Raw genomic sequence first — 27377 nt, 5'->3', positions numbered from 1 at the left:
GGCAAGGGGAGGGGGAAGGCAGGGCTGTTGGGACACTCAGGAGCCCTTTTTTCCTTTTTTCCTCTCAAGGGCACAGCCTTCCAGTCACCCGGACAGGTAATTCTCGTTTGTACACCCACAGCAGGTGAGTGCCCTGGCTGTAGGCCTGCTGGTGTGCCTTCCCAGCTGTACACCGTGTAGTACACCGATGGCAGGTGCTGTATTGCTCAGGGTTTGGTTTTGTTTAAAAAGACAGGATGAGTGTGAATAGGAGAAGCATGTTGTAGGCAGCGGCTCTGCCTGGCCAGGCCATGAGGTCGCATTCCCTTGGTGCCTGTGCTTCTCCTGCTGGTGTGGCATCATGGTATGCTCTGACCCACGGTCCCACAGGGCTCCACGTGTGGGGCCTTCTTCTCCTAAGGCCTGCATGTATGGCAGGGCTAGAACGTCCCTGCTAGATGAGTAGATGGAGCCTTCCCCAAAGCTGCCCCAGAGGTGCCAGGGGCTGCAGGGGCCCTAGGTTCCTGAGTTTGCTTTCCTTGCTTCCTGCCCTTTCCCGTGATCTGTCAGAGCAGAAGGGCAGTGGCAGCACACAGCTGCTGCGTGTTGGAAAAGATGAACCTGATCCCCAGCTTTCATCTCCTGATGCGCCTTACAGAACCACCATTCCCCTTCCTCCTCCATGTGTGTTTGACCTTTGCAGCTCCTGTGAGAGAGGGGCAGGACTGGGGCAGAGGTCTGGTTTTGTTGGCTTCCCTGTACTGAGTGCTGAGAACTGGTTTTTCTCCCTGGATTTCCACAAAGGGAAGGTGCAGGTTGGTGCAGCATCAGCTCCAAAATCTGCTCTGTGCCTGCCCCTCCCCGTGCTGAGGCTCTTTGCTGCGCACTGGGGTTTATCAGCCCTGGTTACATCTGATCAAATAACACCCGTGCAGCTGTTCAGGCTGAGAGGTTTTCCCCTCCCAGCTGCAAGTACTTGGCGTTATATTTGGTGGGTGGTGGTTGGCTTTGGTTTTTTTTGTTGCTGTTGTTTTTGACCCTGACATTTCTTTTTCTTTGTGAGGCAGTCCGAGCTTTTGTTTGGTGTTGTTCTGAGTGAGGGATGTTTGAAATAGACTCCCAGGTGGGATTGGTTCTAATGTAAATAAGCGTCGGTGTTACCACGGATATTCTGTGGCAGGGCTTTGTGTGCCACTGCTGAAGGTCTCAGTTAATTAGATGATTAGTCTTCTTTTCTGGTCAAGTATCTATCTGCAAATAAAAAAAGAGCGATTGAAACATAGGTGCTGAAATGCTGTTGCTGGAATCGGTCTGTGGCACAGAGCAGGAGGGCTTCTTATTTAATTAAAATCGGGAACATACTGTTCTGTACTCTCCAAGGGTCAAGGAACAAAAGGGACGTGCACATAATAAGTAGCATACTATCCTTCTGAGCCCCTTCAGCTGTGCCCAGGGGAGCTGTGTTTAAAGGAACAACGTTTTTGATCCTTCCTCTCTTCTTCATTTCTCTCTCTATGCCACAGTGTGGGTTACTGAAGCTGAAAGCATCCTGTGACGTTTCATGTTCTCTCACCTGGCTCTGAAGCCATCACCAGTCCAGCGTGGGTGCCAGAAGCCCGTGTGCCTCACGAGCAGCCTGGGCCAGGGGGCTGTGCTCCTGCAGGGCTGGGGGGAAGCACTCAGCTTCAGAGGAAGAGCGTTGGCACAGTCTGCTCTGAGCTGTTGGGGCTCACTGCGTTCCTGAAAGCTGCCATCAGCCTAACGAGCTGTGTGTGTTTCCACAGGACGTCGCACTGCTGGAGTACCAGCACCATTCCAGGGACTACGCTTCGCACCTCCCGCCCGCGTCCATCATGCAGCCGCAGCGGAGGAGGCCGTCCCTGCTCTCCGAGTTCCAGCCAGGCAATGAAAGGTACCTCGGGCTGCTCCTGGGGCTGGGGGGCTCCCAGCTACGGCAGCGAGTGTTCGCACAGCGCTGGGGTGTGCGGTGGAGCTCTGCACAACCTGCGCTGCGTGATGTTGGGTATTGCTACCGATTGTACCTTAGCTAATGCAAGCAACACCTTCTGGTTTCTTCTCTTGTGCTGTCACAAGTTTCATAGATGTGCTAAAAATCAAGCACACCCCTCTATTTATGAAGCTGCATTGCTGGTTTAGGCGAGTGACTGCCTGTGCTGATGGGAGGAGTGCAAATAGCTCACTGCCACTATTCTTCCCCACTTCCTCTCGGGTTGCTCTTCCTCTGCACTCTCTCTGTTATTGTTTCTCTTTCTGTGCTCCTCTCATGACTTTCCCCGAGGTGCTGTGCTTTCTCTCTCTGCCCTTGTGGCTCTCCTGGTGTCACCAGTGATGATTTCAGTTGCCTCTTGCCTGAGGCTGCCGTGTTCGGGTGCCGCTCAGATGGGTGCTGTGGGGCTGCAGCTGCATGACCCGCAAGAGCTGCTCTGTTGTAAAGGCCGTCGCTGTGGCTCTGTTTCATCACAAAATGCTGCTCTCTCACAGTTTCTCTTCTGCATTTGATGCTTTAGTGGTTCTGAAAAAAAAAAAAAAAAGAAAAAAAAAAATTGCCTGGAAGTGAAATAACCTTGCAGCGGTAGATGTATGCAAAGTGGGTCTTTTTGATGCTTGTTCCTTAGGCTAAGAATACAAGTAGTGCAGAGTCACTGAGCCGCTGCTTGTGGCCAGCCAGAAATGAGTCTGCTTCTCTGAAACTGTAATTGTTAGGGGAGAGGAGAAAGAGCTCAGGGTGGTGGTTGCTGAAGGGCACAGAGCAACTGGAGCCCTGGGTATTTGGTTGGAAATGCAGCCAGCACTCTGTGTCTGGTTGGGTGGATTCAGCTTGGTGCTCAGCAGAAAGAAAAAAAAAAAAAAGCAGCCCTGTGGTAACCTGGGGACAAAGCACAACCTCTAAAGCTCTGCCCTCCTGGATGAGCTCTGCTGGCTTTGCCCAGCCCGAATCTCCGAACTTACTTTTGAGCTGACAATCAAGTGAATGAGGGTAAATGAATAGAACTCCAGGACTCAAACTAAGTGGAGTTGGGGTCGGGGAGGTGCTCATCCCAGCTCCTGTTTCTCTGTATCTTTAAGTGCTCCATGTTAAAAGGTCTCCCCCAGACTTTGCTTTTCTGTCATTGTGGCATGAGGATCTGGCCCAAACCAGAGCCTGCTGTGCTGTAAATGGGCTCTTTGGGTGTGTAGTTGCTCACTCGAGAGCTACAAGGCCCTGCAGCTCCCGGAGCAGGTCGGGTTGGGAATTGGCATTCAACCCTCAAACCCAGTGCTGATTCTGGCCCAGGGAGAGAGTGGAAGCAGCTGAGTCCCCTTGACAGACTGATGCCAGGAGCATCTGTAAGCACTTTGGCTCCGTTCCTGCACTGGGGCTGCTGGGTTTGAGCTGAGGCAGCTGGCTCTCAGCACAAGGGCTGGAGGAGGGAGCAATGGCAAACAAATAATGTCTGCAGAGGGGCCCGGGGCGTGCTGTCTGCAAGCAGGAGTCTCATCCCACCCCAGCACTGCAGTCCCTGCCTGGCACCAGCTGGTGGGTGTCAGGTTATGGATTTCCAGACTGCTTTTCTGCTTCCCTCCTTGAAGCAGGTGTGAACTGGGGGGAACCCTTCCAACCTGCTGGAAGAAATGAGGCTGAGGTGGTCCCAGGTTTGGGTGTATCCCAAGTGGATCGGCTTTGAGCCATCACCACCCCGCAGTGGATGGGCAGAACTCCATCTGTAGCAATTCTGGCTTGAGAGAAGGAAGGAAAACTTGAAGCATTCCGAACATGTTGCTATAGGGAAAGTTGGCCCCGCGTTTCCCTGCAGGGACGTGCTGCTTGCTTTGATGGCTCTTTGGTAGCAGGCTTTTTCTTGGAAGGACCCGCGGACTTCCCCTCAGCTTGTTCAGCCGGCGCTGCCAGCAGGGCTGCAGGAGCAAGGAGAAGTGCTTCAGGGTCTGCTGTTGGTACACATCGTACTGGCAACGCCTGCAGGGAATGTGCTGGCAGGATGACAAGGAGTAGGGTTTTTCTCTTCTGCATGTATCTTGATCTGCAAAGGAAATGAGAAGAACTGAGGTGAGCACTAAATGGCAGGTGGGTGAGGGAGCTGACAAATCCAAGAACCAGACTCCTCTGGAGCAAAATTCCATATTAAAGCAGGAATGCTGGGGTGGATGATGGCTTCACCAGCAAGATGCGATATGCATATTAACACAGATATTCTGCCTTTATCCAGAACGAGATGAGTCACTGTTTTCAGAGGAGATTGCCTTACCAGTTCATGAGACCGTGCCCTTTATTCGGAGCCGTGCTGCTTAGCAGTCGTAAGCACTTTGCAGAGTTTCCCAGCGTTCCTCTGAAGTGTGGTATTTTGGATACGCTGAGCAGCTGCCATGTCTCTGCAGCCATCCGAGATAGCCGTGTGCAGTACAGCATGAGAGCAGGCCTGATTACTGCGCTCGTTGGACGTGATTAATCCTCTGGCTGTGGAGCACAGGGAGCTGTGGGAGCCCAGTGCGGGGCCGCTGGAAATAATGGGCACTTCTCAGCCCTCATCTGTGTCGGGCCAAATGGCACCAACTGTTCCAGAGCGAGCTGTGCGACCGAGCGCCTCTTATTTATGGTCTTTAATTAAAGTTTCCCTCCTTAAAGGTGACCCTTTTCTCAGCAGTGAGGCTGAAATCCCCTGCGACTGCAGAGCTTCGTGTCTTTTCCCACTCGAAATGGCGATGCAGGAGGTGGATTATTTGTTTTTTGTCCTCCTTAAATGAACGTGGGAAAATATGGGCTGCAAAGGGCAGCTGTGGTGTGTGGGCACACAGTCCGTGGCCTGAGCACCCGCTGCTCCATGGATGAGCGAGGAGATGTGGAGGCAGCAGGTGGAACAGGTCAGTGTGCCCCGTGGAGCACCTGGGCTCTGCGTTGCTGCTGATGGAGGGATAACAGCGAATGGAGCAACTTTCCCACGCCTGATTCTGGACTGGAGTTCCATTGGGAGGGCAGGTGATCTCATGATGCATGCAGCAGCCTGGCCAGCACGGGCTGTCCCTGGAGACATTGAGCCAGCGAGTACTCCAGCAACCCAGTGCTGCCAGGAGGATTCTCCAGCGAGGCTCTGGGTTTGGAGAGCAAGGTCAGGAGCTCGTGGAGATGCTGGGACCTGCTGGCACAGCCCTGCTGCTGGAGGATGAGGGCACCCAGCTGCTCCACCCGGACAGACGGGCTGCTCACTCCTTCTCCAACTGTGTGAAGAGGGAATGTACGGGCTGGCCCAGCCTGTGTTTTTTAGCTGCCCTGGTGGCAGTTTGCTCCCACAAGCCCTCTGGATTCTCTCTTTAACAGGTCTCAATTTGCCCAGTCTCCTGCTCTGGATAACATTGGCTGTAAAGAGGTTGCTGAAACCTATTGCAAATCTTGGCACTGACTATAAAAAATTCACATCAGCACTGGTGGTTTTCTGTGGTACTCACTCATTTTCTTGTCTGTCTATACCTGTGAGGGCTGGAGATGTATATATATTTACTTATGTTTGGAGACCATTTCCTACTCATCTCGTTCTGGATAAAGGCAGAATATCCATGTTAACATGCATGGCCAGCATCTCAGCCAGAGGAAATAAACAGCTGCAGTAAGGCTGTCACTTACCTCGCTTCTCATTCCAGCAGTCGGCGCAGGCCAGCTCCCCACCTGCCCGTGTTTGTCCCCATGGAATGGGGAGCAGTATTTGTGAGCAGAAGCAAAGCTCCAAGTGTCTTCTTGCTGGGAAGGTGCCCTCCTTGTTTGAGGACAGGAGTGATCCTCAGTTGGGCTGGGGGCTGGGAGGTTCCTTTTTGACCTCAGGTGGAGTTTGTACTTGCCCATTTCTCTCTGATTTCACTTGTGCAGAGTTAGGAAGATAAAGGTAAGATCCAGGTAGATCTCATCAAGGCTGCTCCTGCAAACTCCTTGAGGGCAGTTCGGGGCATCTGGTTGGTGCCTCCCTCCTAGGAGATGAATGCTCTCAGCTTCCCTTGTACCCAGCGACCAGCCAGCTCTTTTTAGCCCTATTTGTGCTCAGGTGCTATGTATGATGTAGCAGGCAAGGTTGTACCAGGTCTCAATGCTCAGCAAGTGCAGGAGCTTCCAGCCATCTGTACCGCTGGGGAAAGGGCTGTGGTGTGTGAGGAATGCAGCTGGCAGCGTGCAATTAATGGTGTAGCTCAGCAGTAAACCAAAGATCTGATCTTGGGTCATCTCGGTCTTCTGGTCTCAGACCTGCTCCCCCCGCCCTCCCCCCCAGCTATGTGCAGTGCTGTGCTCATGACAGGGACTCCAGGGGGTTTCCCATGTCGTTGAGTAACACCTTTACCCTTCAGCAAAGTAGGAATCTCTGGAATAAAGCAGCCGGATGGGAACTGCTTGGAAAGTGCAGCGAAAGCCCACGCTCGGTGTAACAGGAGGGTTTGCAGACACTGCTCCTCCCGCGCCGATAGCAACGTCGTGGCAATATAAAAGGCTGTTGTGAGGAGCTGAGTGCAGGTGTGGGTGCAGGGGGGAGGTGTGATGGCTGTGAGCACAGCGCTGCTGTTGGCGTGGGGCGGTGCTGGGCAGAGTCATCCCGGGAGCGGCTGGAAATTCCAGGGCACCGAGTCAATGGCAGTTCCCATGGATGTGGAAATGGAAATAGACATAGAATAGCACCCTGTAGCATCGCAGCTGCTTTCCCCAGCGTGGCCCCTGCCTCTCCGTAAGAAACTGCCTCAGCAAAGCTGCGTGCTGCTCTTACATTACAAACGGCGCTTTCTGAGTGTGGTCCTCACAAGCACAGCACTCTGCAGCAATTAGCAGCTTCTGGGTAACACAGCCTTTAAAAAAAAAAAAGGAAGAAGTGAGAATAAACACATCAGATTTTTAATTGCTGTGCTACAGAAAGCCTTGGGTGTTGGAATATTTTAACACCTGCCCAGCTCAACAGTTGCCGATTGTGGCTGGCTGTGCAGGAGGGGCTGGACAGGCTGCTGGGAAGTGCATGCAGTGCCTGGGCTGCTGTGCATGGATCAGTGCAAAGTGTGTGCGGGTGAGCTGTGCTTTGGGGCCACACCAAAGGGCTGTCCTGCTCCAAACAGCTCGCTGCCCTGGCCTGTGTGTTTTGGGTCTGGTGCTGAGGTTTAAATCAAAAACATGAAAATACAGAAGGGAAAAAAAAAAAAAGGGGGGGGAGGAGGGTGAGGGAGAAGCTGTGGCTCACTTGCACAGAGCTGGGCTTGGGTCACGCTGCGGGGAAGGTGATTTCCACCCAGCACTTCCCTCTCTTGGATGCAGTCCAGGGCTGTTAGAGCTGCTGGAAGGGCTCCCATTGCCTTCAGAGGGCTCTGGGCCCGTCCCTTCCTGCTGTGCTTCCAGAAGCTGAGTTAGCAAGGTGAGCATGGCCATCAGCAGCCCCAGGTTGGAGGGGCACACCGCACAGCCCCCTGCCCTTGGTGCTTGCTCTTGGCATGCCTGCAATGTGTTTGCTTTCCCCCATCCCCGTGAGCAGCTTCCAGCCTGCTCCCTTTGTTGCTGCTGAAGGTGTGTTGCACTGTGCTGCCTAGCTCAAGAGAACTCAAACAATCTTGCTTAAAGGGAAAAAAAAAAAAAAAAAAAAAAGCCATGTTTTTTCCTAGCTTTGAATCTCTTGTGTTTTGTTATAATTTTTAAGAGACACATCTGCCTGAAGTGTTAAAAACACCTTTGGAGCTGCTGCAACAAAGCTGATCTTTGGGCATAGTAAAAGATTGAGTGTGTTTTTGTAGGAACCTTTTACAATTCCCAGAGTAGATTCCTGCTAGGAAAAATAGAGCTGCAAAAAATTTTATACTTGCTTAAAGAAAGCAAAGCCAATTTCCAAGTATTACCAACTGCTACGTATGTAACAGGTGAAGAGATCTCAGGCTGGTGTACAAGAGAGGCAGAGTGCCCTGGGTCGGTGCAGGCTGAGATGTGCAAGCTGGAGCTGTGCTTTCTCCATAGGAGCCCAGCGTCCTGCCCGCAGTCTCGGAGCAGGGGGAGCAGAGCCAGCTTGTTCCCTAAGGTCTCCTTTCTTTGTCCACAGATCTCAGGAGCTGCACCTGAGGACCGAGGCTCATTCCTATCTCTCTGACCTGACCAAGCCATCGGATTTGGAGTTCATCGAAACGAAGCGGCCGCGCCTGGACCTGCTGCAGGACCCGCTGCTGCGGCACTCGCCCCTCCTGAGCCAGGGCCAGCAGGCGGGCGGCGAGGAGCTGCCCAAGGTGAGCGCTGCGACCCGCGTCCCTTTGTGCAGAGCTGCCTGTCACACAGTGTGTGGTGTTGTTGGGTGGCACGCACTGAGATGGGGCGACTTCTAGAAAAGGGTGTAGGGTTTTCTCCTAAACTGTTCAAGTCATGGGCTTGTCTTTATGGACTTGTATTTACTGGCTGTTTGCTGCGCAGGAGCATTTGGGAAGTTCCTGTGGGCTGGGCTAGGGTTGGTTGTGTCTGGCTTTTGTGGATACTGTGCCGTAATTTGATTTTTACTTGACCTTTCTTATTTATCACATCTCCTTATTTAATACTGGTGTTTGAAGGGCTGGAATTGGCTGCTGGTGGTTCCTAATATAATCTTCCCCAGGAAAGCCTCCCTTGCCTTAGTCTCCTGGAACAGAGCAGATTGTTTACTTGCAATTACCTCCTCTGCTGCGTGATAAATATTACAAAGAACAGCCCCTTGCTTGTGTGCCTGCTCGGATTGAGCTCTACTGGGATGGATAGTGCTTGACTTCAGCGTGAGCTTGGTTTTATTCCTGGTGGAGCTTGCATGAGATCCCGCTGACTGTCATGGGGGAGAGGAACATTTAACTTGAAATGGGGCAGATGAGGGCGGTTTGGGTGGATGGGGTTCCAGGAGAGGCCTGGCCAGAGCTGGAAGTTGTGAGGTTGTGAGGAGCAGCAGGGACCCTGCAGTGTGGGGGCTCTGGACACAGAGTGATCCCTGTGGGTGCTGGCCCAGGTGTCTGTGGGGAAAAGAAACTGTTAGCCATGAAACCAAAGATGTTTTCTCTCCAAAGACGTGAGGAAACCAGGACAGCTTTTCTGTCTGCACATTGTTTCCATCAGCAGTTCTGTTCTGCTTCTTGCCGGAAAACCACGCATTGTCTCAGCTATTTGTTTCTAATAGGCAAAGCCACTCTTGAGGCATTAGTCGCTGAGTTAGGGGCTGCATTTGCTTCTTGGTCTGTGACACATTTCCAAGAATTACATCGCATTTTATGGGGCTTAAAACATTTGTTAATGAAAGAGAGAGAGAGAAAGCTGAGATGTATACCATTCAGCAGGACAAGATTATGCTTTTAGTGGAGCCATTTGTAATGTCGCAGTCTGGAAGGAGAGAAAAATGGCTGGGGAGCACCTGAGTGGGCTGGGTTGGCTGGGTTGTTCCTGGGCAGGGCTGGCTGAGGTACTGTGTGTGCTGTTCTTCCTGATGGCTTTACAGATTGTGGCAAGTCCTGGTAACAGACTGTGGAGCTTTTCCCATTAACGCTCCCAGGAAAGAAGTGGATCTTATATGGTTTTTATCCATTTTTCTCAAGCAGGGGATTGAGCTGGGGGCCCTGTGCCCCATTCTGGATCACAGCAGCCTCACTTCAAGTGAAGATTAGTAAGCAATGCAAAGGCACCAGCTCTTACTAGCTCAGCTCTTTGTGGCTACAGAAAGCAGATGTGTTGGGGAAGCGTTCCTTACAAAAGCAGCAGCTTTCCAGCCATGTCTGCCAGCAAAAGATTAACTTTTTATATGAACCTCATATTGCTCATACCCTTGATCAATTCTCTTCAGGCTGGGAAACAGAAGGCTGTTTTCCTACCTGTTTTCTCCACTCAAGCATCTCTCCCCCACGCAGGGTGGCTGTCACATTGCTGCAGGGCACAGAGTGTGCAGCTCCTACTGCTGGCTGGGCTCAGGAGAGCTTAGGGGACAAAACGTCCTGGTGCCCTCCATCCAGGCTGACAGTGCCTCTGAGAAGGTGCTCCCCTGAGCTGGCCAAGAACAGCAGGCAGAACTGAAGTGGGCCTGCTTTCCCTATCATTGTGATGTGTGTGTGGGACCCGCTGGAGGAGCGGCTGTGATGGGGATTTGCCAAGCATGCTTGTAGTGGAGGTGCTGGAGCTGCTTCCCAGGGCCCTTGGTGGGTTTGGTGTCGGATGGGGAAAGCCGTGGTCCTTCAGCAGATCAGAGCAGCACAGCAGGCCTGTCATGTGTCTGTGTGATCCCTGGCCACCCAGCACCTGCTGCAGAGCTGGACCTCGGTCCTGCTACCCCCCCTTCCCTTCCAGCTCTTCTTATTCCCCTTGTGCTTCCACTTGGTCTTCCCACTTCTGAGACTGCTTTTCCACCACAGATGTGGTTTGCTACTCTCCCTATAGGATGTGAGTCAGTCGTGATCTGCATTTAGTCCCCTTGCAGGGGCTGGCTGCTGCAGTCCAGCCCATTGCTCCAGTGGGATGGTGCTGCAGGAGCCCCACAACCCTGCTGTGGGGCCGGGGTGGGCTCAGGAAACCTGAACCTCACTGCCATCTGCCCCAGCAAGCCGCTGGCCACCGGTAAGTCTCTTCCCCTTTCTGTGTCTGAGATTTCCCCGTCGGTAACAGGGACAATGCCACTTCCCTCTTTTGTAAAGGAGTTAACAGTGTGAGTGCTTGGACTCTGCTTTGCATTGTTGAAGGGTTTTAATTTCTTCCCTTTCTGGGTGAATGTTTTTGTGCTGTGAACGAAAAGCTGGGATCTGAAAGGAGAAGGTGGGACTCTGGGGAAAGGCAGCACTAAGGCCAGGAAATATATGCAGCAAAGCAGAAATTAGGGCAAAGGGCACTATGCTTTGATGCACATTAATGCAGCTTTAAAAGCCATTAATTGAAAAAGGATGAATTAACACGTTTAAAATGCATTTTTAATGATGCATTGAAGCCAGCACCACGCATGCCAAATTTCACACCAGCTGCCTGTTCCAGAGCCTGATGTACACCAAACTCCTGGAGAACAGGCAGGGAGGTGAGAGGGCTCCTGGGCAGCCCTGAGCAGCCTGGCAGCACCCCAAAGAGCTGGAGGGGCCTTGGGGAGCCCTGTCCCCTCTCCCTGCTGGTGAGGGGTGGCCTGGGGATGGGGCATCATCAGCTGGGATCCTATTTGTGAGCAAGGGAAGCGCCCCAATCCCAGTGCAGAGCTGGTAAATCACCAGCCTGCTCTCTCAGCTCCGTGGTTTTCTGCATGGCTTTGTTATGGGAACATTGATCTGTTGCTGGGATTAACCTCTCAGAGTTTCCAGTGGGCTGGTCTCACAGTTATTAATGAAACTGGCTGGAACTCGTGTTGACCTTGGCAGAGGCCCCAGTTGGCTACGAGGGAACTGGCAAACGCATAATCTCTAATTGAGTAATCCAGCACAGGGGGAAGGGAGCGAGGGGGTGGAAGCAGCAGTGCTTTGAACTCGGAGAGCCGCGGCACTCCGGCAGGATGTGTGGGAGCAGCTCCCAAACCTGCTGAGTGTGGCCAGGAGTGGCACGGGCCCCCCTGGGATGGAGCTGTGCTGGGTGCCATTGCCTCCCCGCACTTATGGCCATTTACTGAGTGTCTGGGTGACAGTGATGCCGTGAGCTCCAAGCACTTGGCCCCTGCTGTGTGCTTCCAGGGCTGGTGGATGGGCACCCATTAGCAGCACATGGAGCAGCAAAGGATCCCACTGCAATGTGTTCAGTTTGTCCCCCCCCTCACCCCTACCACGCTGTTGCTCACACTGTCAGCTGATACAAATCCAACTGTGGGAAGGATCCCATGGAGTGGGGGAGGACTGCGTTAGGACAGCAGTGATTCAAGGCTATTTCTGGGAAGATGAGGGAGATGTTGGCATTCTCTGTTATTCCAAACATATTTAAATGCTGAAATATTTGCATTGTTCCCACTGTCACACTGCAAATGTTTCTGGCTGGGTTCCTTTCTGCCCTGCTTTCCCCTCGCTCCATCTCACCATTTTCCACCAGGGCAGCACGTGGCAGCCCCTGCTCGCTGTGCTGCCTCCTGCATAGCCTGGTACTGCTCTGCTTTGAAGGGCAGAGCTGCCAGGCTGCAGGGCAGGGTGCTGCAGGCAGGGAGCTCTGACCCTGCAGCTGACAGTGTTTGATTTTTCAGTTCTGATGGCTGGAGAACCAAAGCCAGCAGTGTGCTTGCAGCAGGGCAGTGCTGCACAGCTCCACGGCGGTTATCCTTTTCTGTCTTTGAAGTGTTTGTACATCTGTTACTGAGTGAAATGCTTTTGAAGCCCATTCTTTCTTGAACAGCACGGATTGCTATGTGCTCTGCTGTTATTTCCTGGAAAGGAGAGGCAGGGTTTCTGTGCTGCCCAGATCTGATTTGGGCTCCTTCACTTGTGGCCCACTGGCAGGGAGTTGGGTGCTGTTAGACCTGGAGCAGTGCTGCAGGATGGGGCGTGCACTGCTTCCCATTTCTGTGTGTTCTGCCCAGTGTGTGCAGACAGCAAGGTGACAGAAGGTTACTGCCAGCTCACCAGCACTGCAGCTATTGCAGAACATCCTGGGCTCCCTCTGTCCCCCTCACTGGGGGTCCAGCATGGGGCGACGGGTTCGAAAGGTGCCCGGGGCAGCCTTCATGAGTGTACAACACAGCACATCTGTGCTGCTGTACTTTTCCATCGTTATGAAATGCTGTAAATCCACAGCAGTGACTCATGCACCAAAAGTTGTGACACTGATCAGCTGAGTGCTGTGTGTGAGGAGGAGGGCACTCTCATCCTCGCGCCGTGCCGGCACTGCGCAGTGCTGTCGACGGGGCTGGGGGTGTGGGAGTGACTCTGGGGCTGGGTTTGGCAGGGAAGCTGCTGCTTTCAGCTGTGGTGTGGGAGCTGTCATAGCACCGAACGTGGCAGCAGCCCTTGCTGGAACTTGGGGAGCTTTACCTCCTTGCATTGCAGAGCCCCATCTCCCAACAGCATCCTCAGCACCAAGTGGGTGCCAAGGGGCCCTGTTGCGATCACTTTCTGAAAATCTCCCCTCTTTCTGGACCCAAACCCGCTGTTTAAATGCAACATTTCCTTGGCTGTGTTTGAGGCAGAGCACATCAGAGGTTTCTGGCTCACTGCATGACAAAGTGGGCTGCAGCTCCGTGCTGATGGACACTTGCGTGCAGCAGGAATGCTGGCTGCACGCAGAGGGGTTGTTCTAGGACAAGCTGACAGGCCCTTGGCTTGTTCTGCCGCTCTCAAAAAATGTAATTCTAATTCTTGGCACCTTCCTCCTAGAGGATAAAGAGTGGGAATGCAGTGGAGTCTGTTCTCTCTGCCCTTGGAAGCGTGCTGTTACCCACAGTGAGCTGGTGTGGGGCAGGACACTGTGCTCCATCCTCCTTTGGGATCTGGTGAGGGTATGGCAGAAATTAACACTGGAAACGACCCAGGGCATCTCCTTTATTGCATTAGTATCTTCTCTGGTCAGTGTTGCCTGAGCATCCTTCTGTCTACGTGAGCATGCAGCCCCACTTCTGCGAGCCTGCATGCTGGTGGGGGCTGCCAGCTGCTGTCTGGGCTTCCTGGGGTGGCATTCCCAGCACAGCCCGAGAAACAGCCTGGGCAGAGCAGCCGTGCCACAGGGTTACGGAGCAGGGCGAGCACAGGCTTTGATTTCAGCCTGTCTTTCAGGTCTGTGCTGTTTTATCTCCTGCCAGCCATCCGGGTGTGACGTGGGGCACACAGCCCCCAGCAGCACGGCCAGCAGAGGTGCGTGCAGGGCTCTGAGCCTTTCTGACACCAAAAGCTACAGGAGACTATGCAGGTTTGTGTATGTAAATATATTGTGTATTCTGATAATGGCTTTCAGTATATTTGGAAGGGGGTATATAGATTATACATTCATAAATGTTTTGTGCATATATGCTTTCCACAGTTTAATTGAAAGACCTGCATTTTTATGTATATAATATATGCATACACACATATATGCCACCATACACTTGTAAGCTGTGTTTTCAAAGGCTTCTTACAGCTGTGCTATCAGTGATCCAGGCAAAGAAAGGCTCACAGTCTCGAGCGAAGCTAAATATTGATTTGAGCTGATCTGGGTGCACTTGGAGACACCACCAGTGTGCATGAATACAGCATAATCTCTGATTGGAGTGGGGAAATTTCATCATGAAGCCCCAAAAGGGAGGTTTGTTATTGCTTTCTTCCAAATGCCTGAATTTTATTAGCTTCAGTCATTCTTGGCAGGGCGGTGGAATGGGATTTTATAGTTAGCAAAGGAAAAGTAAACACAGTAATCATTTCATAGGCCTGTGCCTGCCAAACCAAGATGGAAATTCCAGCCTTGGTGGGAAGCTGGTGCTTTGCTAACAGATAATAACAAATTCACTGTGGGCTCATTCTTGCTATGGGAGCTGAGATATTGGGTTTTTTCTTTAACGTCCTGGCCTGGAAGGGCAGAGGTGCTTCGTGCTGTTCTGCAGACTGGGCCTAGGCTGGGGCTTGCAGTTTGGACAGCTTGTGCAGCAGCTACAGCTGGAAAAGGTTCTGCTCCCATGTCCTCCAGGGCGGTTTGGTCCCGCATTTGTTCTTCTTCTGGTTGGTCTTTCTGTGATCACGGTCTTCTGATGCTCAAGACCTGCTGGTTGTTAAACCCTGAGACCATCTCTACCTGCAAAAAAAAAAAATTCCTCCAAATACAGCCAGAAGCGTCTTTGACAGGTTTTCTTTGCACGTTTTTCTGGGCACATCGAGCTCGTGGGGCTGGCACAGCACCCAAGCACGCTTCCCCAGCCTTGCTGCCCTGCTGCTGGTGTCATCCTGGGGGGGCCACGGTTCTGCAGCCCCAGCCGGGCTCAGATGGAAAGCAGGCAGGAAATGGCTGCTCAGACAAGCAGGCGGTGTCGAGGCAGCCCTTCCACGTGTCAGCACAATTATTAGAACAATCTGGCACCAGGCACAGCAGCGAGCGGCCGTGATGGATAGGGCAGCTGCTGGGGACGTGCGGAGCCGGGCTGGCAGTGCTGCAGCTCCAAATGCAGCACTGGGGAGCCGTGAGGACACTCAAAGCTCCATTAAACGGCCCTGAGAAGCTGTGTGAAGGGAAGGGCTTTTTCTCTCCCCCAGGCTATTTTCACGATAGTTACCTCTTCTTTTCCAAAAGCATCCAAGTGACTGTGAGCCTGTTTCACACCTACACAAGTTTCCCAGCACAGCCACCTCTGAATGGAAGCCAGCCCAGCTTGGATTCCTGATCAGAAAGTTCCTTGTTTTTTCACTTGTTATCTCAGCTGGAGAAGGTTGCAGGTCATGTCCGCACAGTGACCCATATCTGTGCCCAGGCTGTTGAGTTTGTGTGTGTTTGAGTCTTAAAAGGCATGCATGCGTGTGTGTGCTCCACACTGTTCTGATGGGAGTGACAAGGTCTTGCTTTTGAGGTGGAACCAGATTTAGGGGGAAACAGAGTGTTGGAGTATTGCCATTAAGTCAAATTTTCTTGCAGTGTTGGAACTGCTGATTTTTACAGATCAGGGGTGCAGGCTCAGCTTGCCACTTGGCCAATGAGTGGTAGATCAGAAATCCCTGGCGTGTGGTGGGAGAGTATCCATTAAACAACCCCTCCCTGCAAGGAAAGGCAGTGCGTGGTGGTGAGAGGAGCTCGGCACAGCAGTGGGAGCAGCAGCTGCTGGTGTTCTTCAGGGAGTCCGCATGGTTTGAGGAGCAGCTGCGCCCACCAGAGCAGCCCATTCCTGGATACCTGCAGGGGCACTGGCTGCCTGGCTGGGTGCTATGGCTCCAGCAAACAGGCCGGTCCTGAAGCACGCCTCAGGAGCTGCAGTTACCATCAGAGGTCTCTCCTGAGAGTCCTTTTCCATCTTACGTAGAGTGGTTGGGTTGGAGAGGACCTTAAAGCTGACCCAGCCCCAAGCCCTGCGGTGGCCGGGTGCCCCCTAGCTCAGGCGGCCCAGGGCCCATCCGTGGCCTCGGGCACCTCCACGGATGGCTCCGCAGCTCCTCTGGACGACGTTTCTGTCTCCTCAGCAGCCCGGTCTCCTGCATCTGGAATAAGGCAGCTTGGGCGGTCGTTGCACTGGGGAGAACGGAGGAAAGGAGCACGAGCCGGGCAGCCTTGGAGTATATCTCACTTGCGGTGATTAAATAGAGCTGTCTTCATTCATTCATTGCCGTCTCTCTAAATCGGATGCCCGTCAAGGCAGCTTCCCGACGGCAGCGCCGTGTGCCGCCCTGATTAACTCCCCGACAAATCCCTGCTCTGTTGCCTGAATGGACCCCGCAGGAATTTGCATGGCTGAGGAGTCCCTGCTCGCTCTCCTGCGTCCTTCCTCCTCCCCGGCAATAGGAGGAAATTTAAATGTTTCTGAAGAGCGACATTTCCATTTCAAAAGCTGTTCGCTCAAGTGCGTCTGGAGTGGGATTTCTCTCCCCCCCACTCCTCTCTGAATGGGAGCTTTAGAAGTCTCATTTCCTCTGCTTGATAACACCGGGCTGAGAAGGGCTTTTGTCTTTTCATTTCCCCTCGGTTTTTTACTTTTCAATAAGCGCTGTTTTCAGAAGCTGGCACCGTGGGTTTGCCATCCCCGGGCTGGAGGCTGCACCTGGTGGGCTCACCGCCCTCTGATCCGGGAGCACCCCGAGCACACCGAGGAGGACGAGCAGAGCCATCGCCACGGTGCTTTGCACCCCAGCTCCTGTAGGCAGCACGGGCACGCCGAGCCTGGCCCACCATCCGGCCCCATGCTGCAGGCACGAGCTTCCAGCGTGTTGCCTGTGTGCTTTGTGGCTGGAGCTGCTGTGCCCGGTGGTGTGAGCAGTATGTGTTTTGTTCAGTGCCTGCTGGAGGGCAGTTTTAAGAGGATGCAGTTGCCTGGCAGGAGCGATGCACAGCAATGTGCATCCGTGGTGAGTGGAGGATTGTAGTAGCAGGGAGTTTGGCAAAGCCCTTAGAAGAGCTGAGCTCTGGTGTGGCGTACAGGGCTCGAGGGTTTCTCTTAGCATCCTGAGGACTGGTGAGGACACGGCAGGTTTGCAGGAGGCTGGGCCAGCAACCCAAAACTGCATCAGAAGGAATGCACTTGCAGGGAATGAGGCTGACCCCGAGGGCTGCGTGCTGTGTGCGCTGCGCTGTGTGGTGATGCGGTGAGGGTGGCTGCTGCAGCAAAAAGAAGCTGGAGGTGCATCTTCCCCTGCCTTGTCCTCCGGGTGACAGCCACACAGGGCTGTGTCACCGCCTCCCGCTTCCAAGGAAGTCTGTGGCAGGCGTTGCTGAGTGGTTCCTGTGAAGCCGGTTCTGTGGAAGCAGGGTGGCAGTGAGCCTGGCTGTGGGTGCTGGGTGTGAGTGGAGGTGGTTTCGCAGCCCGCGGTGCTGCAGGAGCAGCCCAGGGCTCACACGTCCCCTCGTGCTTCCGTTCCCTGCCGTGCCGTGGTGCTCTGGGCTGCCGCTCCTTCGCCCTCACAACCTGATGTGTGCTCATCGGGCCCGGGCTCTGTGTATGCAGGAGGTGGGGTGGCTCTGGGTTTCCATGGGAGTTTCCTATTGCCGCAAGGCTTCATCCACGGGACTTCTCCTGTGCGTGAGTTTGCATTGGTGCTGTATTTTGGAAAGCAAGGAGCCAAACCTCACCTTGTCCCCCGTGACTGCGTGAGCTCTGCTTCTTGAAATCATCCCCTGCATTTCTTCTTGGCATTCCTCGACTCACGCTTTGTATTCCACTCCCCTGCTGGGTGCCCGGCTCAGCCCCTCAGCTGCAGGTGTTGGCTGCTTTACTTCATCCTTCCCTCGGAGGCAGTGAGAGGTAGAGGTACAGCTGGCACAGCCTGCAGCTGGGCAGTGCCGTGGTGCTGTGCTGGTGGAGCTGCTCGGAGAAAGGGAGGCATTGGGCATTCCTTAACGAGAGGTGGATGAGCTCCTCTTTGTAACGGGGAGGTGATGGGGAACATATGAGTTCAGCCCAATTATTATCCACTGGCATGGAAATGCCAGGCAGCAATGGAAGGCACGGCATCCATCTGTTGGTGCAACGCCTTGCGCTTTGATCAGCCCTGGCAGAGCAAGGCTTTCCAGGTCTGCCCTGCTCCTCGCAGCCTCTCCATGCACAAGGCACACTGCTGTAAGGTCCTGTGATCCTGCAGCCCGCAGGCAGTATCTGCTACGTGTCGTGCTGCAGAATGGCTTTTTTTGAGCTCAGACAAGTTTTGCAAGAGCAGATACTGTGCTTTGGTTAGTGCATGTAACTGTAACGCCAACTGGAGAGGTTTTACACCCTCCAAAATCTGCTGGAGGGGTGGGGAGGGAGGGCCAGCATTTGTTCTTGCTTTTGCAACTCAATTGCTTCAAGCTGTTGAAACACTGGGGAAGTTTTTTGACCTACTTTTGTGAGAGCTTCGGAATGGTTGGGATATTTTCTGCCCTGGCTCGGTGGAATTCAGCTGAGTTACAGGGGAAAGGAATTTTGTACGCCTTCTCATAAAGTCATATTTATTTAAAGAGAAGAAAAAACAACAAAACATTAAAAAAAAAAAAAAAAAAAAAAAAAGAAAAGAAAAGAAAAGAGGACTTTGTCTGCAGGCAGCTCCTCCTTCTCCAGTGCCCTGAATTCCCTGAGCACGTGCTGGGCTGCTGCCAGGGGAGGCCGTTCCTTCTTTGGGTCTCTGCCCCACTGTTTTCTTCAGTGCCAGCTCTCTTCCTGCAGCAGTGCCTGCCCCCCCTCGCCCACCCTTGTTATCATACAAATCACATCATAATAAGGCCGGGGATAAACAGGAACTACAGTAGCTGTTAGCCATGTATAAAAACAAATCGCATGGAAACGGTATAATTACTGAGAAAATATCAACTTGAGTAATGCAGTAATTGCTTTCTTTCCTCCAGCAGATCTATTCCAGCTCTCCTGGCTCGTGCTGGTTTCAGAGTCTTGTGACTTCACGTTAATAAGAAGAATTTTACGTTTCACACTGCGCATGTTTAGAGCGTGGGTGCGATGCTGGCTGCAGTGCTGGCATTGCTGGGGGACGTTTGGAGCAGGGAACCAGCAGCAGTGCGAGCACATCTGGCCCTGCCCATGGGATACCCTGGGTCACTCCTTGCACAGCTCTGGTTTGCACTGTGCCAGCCAGCTGTGCTGAAGCTGGGTTCCCCAGCTTTCCTCCTGCCGCCCTGGGCAGCAGAGGCTTCGCAGCAGGCAGCGAGTCTTGCATGATGGGCTCAAACTGCTGCTCTTTCCTGGCTTGTCCCAGAATCTGTGTCACTGTGCCCTGGAGGGGAGAGGTTCCCTCCTCGCAGGGAGCCCCACAGTGGGACCCACGCGGTGCCACCTGCTGGGACCCAACCTGCTCCCAGAGCCCACTGCAGGGCTGGAGTGAGCCAAGCTCCTCACAGGCCACTCCTCTGACAGCTCTGTGTTGTGGAAGAAGGGCTTCTCCTTGCCTTGTGTGAGTCCCAGCTCTGTGCTTTGGGCTCTGCAATTGCATGGCTGAGATTTTTTTGCCTTCAGTTTTGTGTTTTCCTTTCTATGCTGCTTCTCCCTTCCTTTATTTGGAGAGGTGCTCGTGAAGTGACAGTGACCAGTTACTTGAGGTCTGGGGACGCTGCCTTTATTTATTGCTGTCATCATCTCATAATGAGTGATGATGATGGGTTCTGTGCTGTAACTTGCAATTGTTTGCCTTACTCAGCTTTGCTACAGGCTCTGCAGTGTAAAATGATACCTATTTATCAGAAGGCAGGTTTCTAAAGGGGTTATGCCAAGCAGCAGTGTAAAGATGCCCTCTCTTGCACACTGGCAGGGATAAGAGAGCACCTTTTGTTTGCTGTGCCCAGTGAGAAGCCTTTCTCTCTGTTTTTGGCAGGCAGCCTTCTGTCCTTTAGAAAAATGCGCCCAGCTCCAAGCCACGGCTGCTTTCTGTTCCTATTCCCTAATTTGAACTAGATTATACAAGCAGCTCATTTGTCTTTTGCTTCTTGTGGTGCCCTGCTGGTATTGACTTAAAATGGAACAGAAGAGCCGACAGCCCACCTGTGGAAGACACTGAGCTTCACCTTCCTGCTGCAGCAGAGCAACCAGGTTTGCTATCTGAACCTGGGGAAGTAAAGCAAGACAGAATCTGCTCTGTAGGGCTCCAGCTGGAGAGCAAACAGGGTTCTCTGCCATCTTGGTGTCACTGAGGGCATCGTGTCATCCTCCTGCACAGGGGCCAGCCAAGCTGGGCTGGGTGTGCAGCCTGCAGCCATGGTCAGGAGGTGCAGAACAATGTGGGCTTTGTCCCTGTGCTGAGACTGAGGTAGTGAGGCTGCGCAAACTTCTTCACTTGTTTGCTTTCCCTGTCCCTCCCCTCGGAGCAGCTGCAGGGTGCTGTGTGCAGCCTGATTGTGGTTATGGACCCAACTGCAGCTCCTCTTTCCCACCTCCTGCCCCCCAGGGGAAAAAAAATCCATCCACTCACTATGAGCAAATGAACGGATAAACCTCTAATTGAGGTAATGGGTGGCTGCCAGCTTGGAGCATGGTGCCATGGGGTGGGTTGTGCTGGCTCCCCTGGAGCTTTGTGTTATCAGTGCCGTGTGAGCCCACCTGAGCATGCAGCTCGTGTTTGCAGGAGTTGGGCTTCTGGATAGTTGGGAGTCTGTGGGATGAAGGGTGATGAGCAGAGGAGGTGCTGTGGCTCTGGGATGCTCGTGGAGTACTGGCATGGTGCTATCAGCAGGAGTGTCACTTTGCTGGAGCAGGGGCTGAGTGCTGCTGTGTTTGCTATGAGCTGGGAGCAAAGGGAAATGAGAGCTGCCCTCTGCAGTGACCACAGAGGTTTTGCCATTCCATCTGCTCCTGTTCATCTGAGAGCTTCTTCACCTGGAATCTGCAAAAATCCGTTTTCCATCAGTTCTGTTTATCTAAGCTGATCTCACCTATCCCCATGGTCTTCATCTCTGGAAGGGTGTGTTTGTCACCTGCCACTCAGGTTCCTCTCGCTCTGCCACGTTTTTAATGGGGTTGAAAGGATCCTTTTTGTGGGTGGGTTCGGTTCCATGGGGATGTGGGCTTGTTGAAGGTGCCAGGAGTGGGACGTGCTGCTGCAGGGCATCCAGGAGAGTAACCCACTGCTCTCTTGAAATGCTGAAAGTCACAGCACAGGGTGCTGGTGGTGGCTGGTACTGCTTAGCCATGCAGGTTCTCTGAAGGATGTGTGTGTCTTAAAGGGCTGGGAGCGGGCCGGGGAGCTCGCAGCAGAGGCTGAGAGGACGATCCTGAGCCTCCCAGCACTGCTGACCTGTAGCTTTTGTGCTCCCCAGGACCGTGGCCTGCCTGGCAAGCTGGAGCCCGTGTCTCCCGTCAGCCCCGCGCACCCCGAGGCTGAGCTGGACCTGCTGCCGGCCCGGCTGTCCAAGGAGGAGCTCATCCAGAACATGGACCGCGTGGACCGCGAGATCACCATGGTGGAGCAGCAGATCTCCAAGCTGAAGAAGAAGCAGGTAGGAGGCTGGGCTCTGCAGGGCAGCTCGTGTCTGTGCTTCTTCTCGCTGGCTGATGCCCTGTCCCTTCCCATGTATGCATACTGGGGGGAAGTGGCTGTGCCTTTGCCACCAGGCTGGGCTGCAGCCATGTTCTTGTCATGGCGTGGGGCACGGCTGCTGTGCTGACAGCCTTGTGTGGTCTGCCTTCCCCTGCATGAGAGCATGCCCCAGCTGAAGGATCACCTGCCTTGTTGTAGCCACGTATACAATTACCATAAACCCATTAAGAGATTAAAGTGACAAAACCTTGGGGGGATGCCTGTGAAAAACCCACAGACTTTTACTTCCTAAAGCAAATCACTTCTGTGTCTCTCTTGCCAGTGGTTTTTCCCTTTGCTTATGGCAAATTTCTGGTCTCCTGATGGCTGCTAATCCCAAACTGCCTCCCCAGAGATGCTAGTGTAAAGAATTTCTGAATAGGGTGAATGTGTGCTCAGGCTGTCACACTGTGTGGGAAATGGGGATGAATGCAGCTCCTTGGGGATGTGCTGGGGCAGCGGGAGCAGCGGGGACCATGGTCTATGCTTTCAACTCATGTTGAGAAAGGACGTGCAAATTAATAATTTCCCATTGCTGGTGATGTGAGGGGCTTCCAGGGAAGGCAGCATGCTTGGTGTGGCAGCAGCCTGTGGCCTGGTACCTGCAGGTCCTCAGGCTTATTTCAGAGATGCTGATGAGCTGCTGTTGAAGCTGACGGGAGCAGCATATGCTCCTCACCATTAAAATCAAACTGTCTTTCCATAAGGAGATAGATTTTTATTGTTGGCTGCTTGCTTGGTTGATTTCTTCCCTCTGAACAAGTTTTACAATTCTTCCTCTCCACAAAAACGCTCTGATGAGTGGGGGAAAAAGGTGAAAGTGGTTGCTGGCAGTCATCCCCTCCACTTTTTTATTTTGGCACATGGTAGCAAACCCATTTGGTACACCCAGTGCCAACGTCTGCACAGTGTGGCTGCTGTCTGCTCCCCAGGAGAGCGCGGTGCCAGGCAGGGGGTCCTGCCTGAGGTTCTGCAGGATCGCTTTGTCCGTCTGCACGTCTGAGCTGTCAGTGCTGGAGGAAAGCGAGGGAGGGGAAGTGATCAGCCTGTAACTGATCCCACTCCTCCCAGAGCAGGGGAGAGATTGTGCACAGCTGTAATTTCCTAATGCGTTTCCCCTCTGTCTTTGGGAGGCCTTCTCAGGGTAATTAAATGCACTTGTAAGGAAAGGCAGCGCAGAAAAAAAATACAACACCCCACCATCCCTCTCTGCTCAGTTGTTCCAAAAATGGCAGTGAAGGCTCTGCCCAGCATTGCTAACAGGAGGGGTTTGGAGAAGGACGAGGCTTGAGCAAGCTGAGAAACCGTCCCCAAATCCTGCGCACCCCTGGCAGAAGGCTGCTCTGATCAGCCATCCCCTGCTCATTCATGTGCCATATGTGCTTCAGTCTTTCATTGAGTTTGTTCTCCCCCTCTTTCTGACAGGGAAAGACAATCTCTATGCATTTATTCCTGGCAGCAGTTCTGGGGATCTTAACAAGAAATAAACCGCCGGGCTTTTCTTCGCAGCGCTGCCTGCGGCTCCGTGGAGCTGAGCTCTGCTGAGGGCTGCTGGAGTACAACACTCCCACCTGGTGATGGAGGTGCAGCTGAGCCCTGCAGCCCTGCTGGGTTGGGGAGCTGAGGGGCTTTGGTGTCCTGCAGGGCTCCCCCCAGCTCTCCCGCGGGCTCTTTGGAGATAGCTTATGTAACACATGGTGGCTGGAAGCCCTCTCCTCCCTGCTGGGTTAGGGAAGCATTGCAGTGCCTACTCTGGCTTGCCACGCTGGGTGTGTGTTTGTGCACAGCTAATGATGACATTTTGTGTCCCTTTGTTATTGCTGCTCTGGGTTTTGGGGAGAGGAGGGGACTTCAGGTTACCACTGAGGGAGGGAGGGAGTGTGGAGCTGTCAGGTCTCATTTCCCATCCCTCTTCTCTCCCTGTAAAGGTCACAGTTCCAGCCTAGCTTTTGTGGCAGACCTTTAAGAAATCCATTTTGTTCGTGTCTGAGAACCTTGACCTATTTCGCTTTGCCATTTCCCACAGCTCCCAGGGGTAGCTGTAGTGTGCTGGACCTGCTGAGGTCAGGTTTGCTGTTCCACTGGGTGCTGGTGCCCACAGAGTGCCCGCATCCCTAGCCTCCAGCATCTGGCCCTTTAATGACTGTACCATGTTACGCCACAGAGAGCAGTCTAATTCTCTACTGTATTTCAACTATAATTAGATTTGTATTTTTTTCTCTTAACGAGCTGCTTTTAATGAGCCTCCACTTACTGGCAAACTTTCATTTCCTGATATGCCATCAAATCCTCTTGTCTGAAATCAATTACAGCAGACCCGACCACTTTGCAGGATTTTTGTGGGTTTCCAGAACAATGCAGCCAAGTTTTGGGCATTTTTACCCAAATATTTTCTCCCAGAGGAGGGGAGGATTGACGGATGCCTCTGTGGGAATCCCTTCTGAGCGCTCAGAGCTCGTGGTTCAGGAGCAGGGTGTGATGGAGTGCCCTCAGCAACCTGAGAGCACCGTGGTGCAGCAGAATGAAGGTGCAGGGGGTGCCGGGGGGCTGGTGGTTGTTGGCAGCTTTGAGCTGATGCTTAAGTGTTTTCTTGGACTGTATCCTACAGCCCAAGTGTTGCTCTCAGCTAGAGCAAAGCTCTGGATGAGTATTCTATAGAGACCGGTCATCCCAGGGCATCTCCTGCAGGCACAGCACCAGAAGATAAAACCTGTGATGGGGAGCAGCCTTGCTCCATCCCTTGTTCTTCACTGCTCCCCTTGCAGGCGGCAGCTCCAAAGGCAGGCTGGAGCTGTGGTTCCCCTCTAGGGTTTCTAATAAAGCCATTATTCCCAGCCTCAAGGCTCTCCAGGAGGCCTGCTCAAGGCTGGTCCTGTTGTCCACGGTTGAGGACAGGCTGCCTAAGCTAGGACAGCATCGTGCATCTGTCGGCAGCTCTCCTCCCTCTCCCTGTCTCTAAAGCTGCCCGTGGTGGCTCCCAGTAAGCTTTCTGTATTGGTCATGGTACCGCAGAGAGTCTCGTGTGGACGGGGATGGCAGCGTTTCTCGCTGTGACTCACTCTCCTCCCCCCTTTCCTTCCACAGCAACAGTTGGAGGAAGAAGCAGCCAAACCACCAGAGCCTGAAAAGCCCATCTCCCCCCCTCCTATCGAATCCAAACATCGCAGCTTGGTGCAGATCATCTACGACGAGAACAGGGTAAGTCTGGAAAAGATGGAAATTCAAATGTGTGGTTGTGCTGTGTCATCCTGGCCTGGGCTGGGAGGGTTTTGTGTGGGGCAGATGGGGATTGCCCCGGGCGAGTTCCTTGGTGAAGGCTGTGGGCAGATGTGATGGATGGAGCTCTGTCCAGAGCCGTGAGGATGGAGGGCTGAGCCCTGGGGCGCTCTCTCTGCTCTGTGGATTAAGTGCCACGTGAGAACCTGCTTTTGTAGGGTTTCCTGCTGTATGTGTTAGATCGGAAGCATTGGAATCCTGCCTGTTAAACAGCTTGCTTTATCTTCTCCCCTGGAGTGAACATGGTAGAAAATTGTCTTTAATGATGGGCTTTGGCTTGGTGGGCTGCACAGGTGGAGGGGGACATCCATGCTGCTCCAATACTGGCAGCCAGCTACGAGCCCTCCTGGCTGCCCCTGGGCCGTGGGGCTGGTGCAGAAGAACGTGCATTGTGGGTCTTTGATGCTGGAAGTGGCATTAGCAAAGGTCGTGCTGGCGTCGCTGTGTTTGGATCTCTGCCTTGACCGCTCGTTTGTTGTGCTCAGCCATCGCCTGCAACAGCAGCCTGACAAGATGTGAATTTTGCTGTGTGCTTTGGAGGGATGCTGGGAAATTGGGCCCTTTGGAAGATAATCAAGCACATTCATTTTCATTTAGGTGTTGGATAAAAAGGATGATTTTGCATAAAAGGAAAACTACCAGTCGCTAATTATTTTGAATTGCGAAGCCTGAGATTTTACTGGGAGCTGCAGAAATCCAGGTGCCTGATGCTAAAAGAAAGGAAAAATAAATCACATACTCTGTGCTCACAGGCAGTGCCGCTTCCCTGGTTGTACTTTTCCCGTCTGCCTCTCTCCATTAGCAGTAGGAAGCAAGCTGAGGGCAGAAAGACTGAGGTGTGAGCGCACAGCAGAGCTGGGCTGGCCCTGCAGAGCTGGGCCTTGGAGCCCTTCTGCTCCACAGCATGGCCAGGCATCCTGCCCGGGAGCCTGGGGCTAGGCAGCTTCTGACTGCCATGCAAGGGTTGGGTTCACAAAAGGAGACCTCAGATATTTTCATTCTTATTCCATTGACCTCATCCTCCCTGGATGCTGTTTTGGACCTGGTCCACATGGTGTGGGGAAGAAGCAGGTGTTGGTGAGGCAGGGAAGGAAGGGTGATCTTCAGAGGCTGCATCTGTGACAAGCTGCTTTGCAGCAGTTGCTGTTAGCGGGAGCTGGCTCAGAGCACAATCCTGCTGGGCCCGTGTCTTACTGTGCTTCCTCTGCTTGGTCCTGCCCAGCAGCAGGGCCATGCTTGCCCTCTTGTCTCTCCGAATCCCCTCCGCCTCTCTGTGTGGTCGCTGAATGAGTGAAGATTCCTCCCACTGAGAGCAGCGTGTCAGCAAGCTGTCTGCGGGCAGCGGGGCTCAGGCCGAGCAGCCCTTCCCTTCTGCCTGGCAGAAACCACAGCGGGTGGCGGCAGAGTTCCTCCTTTGGGGAAGGCACGATCCGTTCATGGCTGCAGAGCAAGCAGAAGCCCTGCTGTGTCCTCGTCCTGCCTGCAGCTCGCAGTGTGGGCTGGTGGGTGGCTGTGTGGAGCAGTGCAGGTGGTGCAGCTCATGGCATCGCTGCAGAAGCACGTGTGGGACCTGGGAATTGCTGTCCCCTGAACGGCAGCCTCAGCTCTCAGCTGGGCAGCTCTCTTGGTCGGAGCAGCTGAAGGGCCCCGCTTCCACACCTTTGGAGCTGAGCTGCTGCCCGGCACGGGGTGCCGACCTGTTCCCAGCCCTGTGCTGAGCGCAGCACAGAGGGAGCGAGAGCCCTGCAGTGGGGAGAGGAGGTTATGTGAGGACAGAGCAGCTAGAAACGCCGGAAAATCGAGTTAGCCAGCCGTTCTGTGACCTACTTTCCTTTTGGCGATAGCTGTGGCTTTTCAGGGGTGAATGGTTTCTAATTTTAGCCCTGCTTCATCAGGGAGGTCTGTACGTTTCCTCTCCACCGTGCTGGGATGGCTGAGCACCAGGCCGTGGGCTGGCAGTGCTGGTGCTGCTGGTCTCAGAACCTCATCGTGCTGCCTGTCCCACCTCCAGCCCTCTTACAGTGTGCCACTGGAAAAGTTCCTCAGCATCAGAGAGCGTCACTGTGAGAGCCTGACCTGCAGCCCCGCCTGCTGCGCTCTGCTGGGCAAGTAATTGATTTCCAGAAAGAAATCAGTTGGCTGTACAGATTGTGCTGGGGGTGGAGGGAAAAGCTCCGGTGACCACGATGGAGTGCTGCGTTGTCAGGGGATGTGAAGATGGTGCTGAGCTCCTGCAGACGCCGGATTGTGCCGGGCATCCCACGTGCTGCCTGGGGCTGTAGCTCTGCACAGCGGGCATCTCTGAAATGAAACTATGCTGGTGACCTTTAGAGCCATCCCTGCGGGAGAGAAGCTGATTCCTGCAGGGTCTGCCACCTCTGTGCTGGTAGCTATGATACAGGCTCTTCGTGGGCTTTAATTTGCTCCTCTGGGATGCATTATGATATTGAGAGAATTTATCTTCCTTCCATGTCGAAGCCCCGTGACCAGGGCACGTCCTCTGTCTGTATTTTTAGCTGTGGTTTTATCCTGCTGAGTTGTTGATGGGCTTCCTCGCATCCCTCTTC

General features: G+C 53.4%; 1 protein-coding gene across 16 annotated transcripts in view; it reads left to right on the top strand.

Moving 5' to 3' along the window:
- The window catches only part of NCOR2 (nuclear receptor corepressor 2), a 163922-nt gene that overhangs the window by 54980 nt on the left and 81565 nt on the right, over positions 1-27377 (top strand). For all 16 annotated transcript variants that reach the window (XM_042865994.1, XM_042866009.1, XM_042866007.1 and 13 more), the window contains exons 3-6: positions 1764-1891; positions 8040-8220; positions 21275-21454; positions 24619-24732. In XM_042865994.1, coding sequence (XP_042721928.1) covers positions 1764-1891; positions 8040-8220; positions 21275-21454; positions 24619-24732 — 603 coding nt within the window. The remainder of the gene's footprint in view (positions 1-1763; positions 1892-8039; positions 8221-21274; positions 21455-24618; positions 24733-27377) is intronic.

The sequence above is a fragment of the Lagopus leucura genome, unplaced genomic scaffold (genome assembly GCF_019238085.1).
Source record: "Lagopus leucura isolate 7727_CA_CO unplaced genomic scaffold, USGS_WTPT01 Super-Scaffold_806, whole genome shotgun sequence".
NCBI lineage: Eukaryota > Metazoa > Chordata > Aves > Galliformes > Phasianidae > Lagopus > Lagopus leucura.
This window is presented reverse-complemented; position numbering and strand designations above follow the sequence as displayed.